The sequence below is a fragment of the Penaeus vannamei genome, chromosome 12, assembly GCF_042767895.1.
Source record: "Penaeus vannamei isolate JL-2024 chromosome 12, ASM4276789v1, whole genome shotgun sequence".
NCBI lineage: Eukaryota > Metazoa > Arthropoda > Malacostraca > Decapoda > Penaeidae > Penaeus > Penaeus vannamei.
Genome location: NC_091560.1, coordinates 28633717 through 28636216, shown reverse-complemented (window position 1 = coordinate 28636216; position 2500 = coordinate 28633717). Strand labels below are relative to the sequence as shown.

At 40.8% G+C, this 2500-nt stretch overlaps 1 protein-coding gene across 11 annotated transcripts in view; it reads left to right on the top strand.

The window, feature by feature from the left end:
* LOC113819544 (titin) overlaps positions 1–2500 on the top strand; it is a 228235-nt gene that overhangs the window by 59034 nt on the left and 166701 nt on the right. For all 11 annotated transcript variants that reach the window (XM_070128134.1, XM_070128140.1, XM_070128138.1 and 8 more), the window contains exon 13: positions 1–120. This exon is cut by the window's left edge and continues 68 nt beyond it. In XM_070128134.1, coding sequence (XP_069984235.1) covers positions 1–120 — 120 coding nt within the window. The remainder of the gene's footprint in view (positions 121–2500) is intronic.

The following is a 2500-nucleotide window of genomic DNA, read 5'->3' as shown; positions in this document are numbered from 1 at the left end:
TGGGGACACGCGCAGTCTTCTCAGTTCCAGGGACCGATTGCTGAGAGAAATTGGAAGGAACGTCCGCTTGGGAAAGCTCTTGAAAGAGCGTCTGCTGGATCCTCTTGTTCCCAATTATAGGTATGTTGTTCCAAACAGGCGGCGATTCTCCTTTTCGAGATGTAAACTCTAATGTTCGCCATGTTCTACATTTTATGGTAAAGTTTTGACAACAGAAATCCAACAGCTGTTCCACTCCTCTCAGATGCAGAGGAAGGGTTTAGTCGTGGTCGAGTTTATTAATGGTATTAAAGTGTGTGAAACATCGTTAAGTTGCATCTAAAAAGATATGTTTATGCTGTACATTATCCGTATGCCATGTGGGATGGGTTAAGACTGTAAGTTCGAGGGTTTCTTACAACTGAAATGTGTATGCGTATGTGTGTTTGTGTGTGTGTGTGTGTGTGGGCGCGCGCACGCCTTTTTATATATATAATGGTTTCTTATAGGCGTCAAGAGAGTTGCTACGACAGTTATATGAATATCAATATGAAGTGAGTTTGATTAATGAGACAAAAAAAGAAAGGAGCAATATAAAAAAAGTTCTTAGTATGATTAGTAGCATAAAAAAGGATAAACCTCTTGGCTTACACCCAAGGGGAGTGAGGAGATGGAACTTCCGGGAGGGAAAACGTCCAATTTCCGGCCCTAAGACTGCTGATTCTTGTTTCATGAACTTATTTTAGTAATGAACTTCTAAATACAATTCACCATTCATCGCTGAAAGCAAAAGGGTTTGTATTTTTCATAGCACGTTTGATGAATAATACTTGGTGTATGATTAGGGAGCAAAACACTTGGTGTCGCTTACCCAACGTTGGGCAGATTCATCGTGGCTTAGAATTTGGTTAAGCCTCCCCCCGCATATAAACAGAGGGGAGGGACCCACAAACATGTGATCTGGAGACGTAAACATTAAAAGGTTGTAGGTCTGGCGAGCAGAGTGTAGTTTAGGTGTAAGAATTCGACGTTTAGACTGTTCTGAAAATACAGGCATTTTTTTTGACTATCTGGAAATACGGACATGTCATTCCCTACGATGTCTAGTCATTTCGATTTGCACACTTACAAATGATAGCTTTTAACGGGCGAGATGAATGATCGATGACTTGAGATTTAGGATTTGAGACTTGTTTCTAGTTTTGATGGACCATAAAAATATATGTGTTTGAGTATGTGTGTATGAGCGTCTAGAGGACCAAAGGAATCGACTGCAAACGAGTTCAGTTAACGAGGAAAGTGCGAGTGCATGAAACCACGGATTAGAGGGTAGGGTTCGGGGCGACGTGGGCGTGAGCGAGGTATGGGCTGTGATGTAGAGTGTGGGTGGGCGTGAGACGATGAGTGGCAGGCCGCCTGGTCACATTTTTTGCCATTTTTTTTACTTCTTTACATCTGCGATGGCGTCTTGGTCATGGTACCAAAAGCAACACTGAAATAAAGACGTAAAATTAGCGAAAAGGAAGCAATGAGTTAGGAACATGAGTAGGTCGAAGAGATTGAAAAGAAGAGAAACGAAGTGATGATTGAGTATTAACTGAGTATAAACGATGGGAAGAAGGTAAGTGCATACACGTGATGACAAGATGTGGAACGGTTGTATATAGAAGTGACGAGTTTAAAAATAGAAGTAAACAGAAAGAGGATCAGATATTGGAGAAAGGTGGAACAGTGAATAAAATGGAGATAAAAAGATACAATGAGATTAAAGGTAAAGGAAACATACAACATGAAAATGTGAGCGAGAACTAAGAGGAAGGAAAACAAACAAAAATGAGGAAGAAAAGTTGCAAGTAACGGTGAAGCTAAATACGTAAACGGCAAATAATAAAAAGGCATTTTCGTGGGTGGAACTGGCACTAGAAAATGTAAAGGACAGTAGCTGGTACAGACAGCAGCATATAACGTTGAGAGAAAATATATTAATATTAAAGAAATATTTGAGAGAGAATAGGAAGAGGTGTATATGCAGGGCACTGTTTAGTTACCAGCTGAAACGATCTATGAAATGTAAGGGATTTTTTTATGGAATTAAAAAGATAAAGACAAAGTGAAGGAACGGAAGAACGTGCTTGGTAGAGGTTGGAGGTAAACAAGCCAATAGAAATATATACAAAAGGAAACAGACGCATGGAAATAAAGCAGAAGAGCAGACACGTTCAGTGCAAGGGTGCCAGAGGAGGGGAGGTGGTAAATAAACGCAAGGGGTGCGAGAAAGTAAGAGGGAAGCCCAGCGGTGAAGTGACACCCTTGGAGAGAGCGTGTAGGCGGCAACTGATAAAAGCAGAGGTGGGTGTTTACATCCACAATCAGCTGTGAGGGTGACTCCTCTCGCAGATTCAGATACCTTGCGCTACCAGACACAACATTTGCTTTCTCTTCAAGAGGAAAAATCTAGTGATAACTGATACTGCATCTTATTTCGATTTATTGATGTTTTTGATATCCAGACTATAAAAGT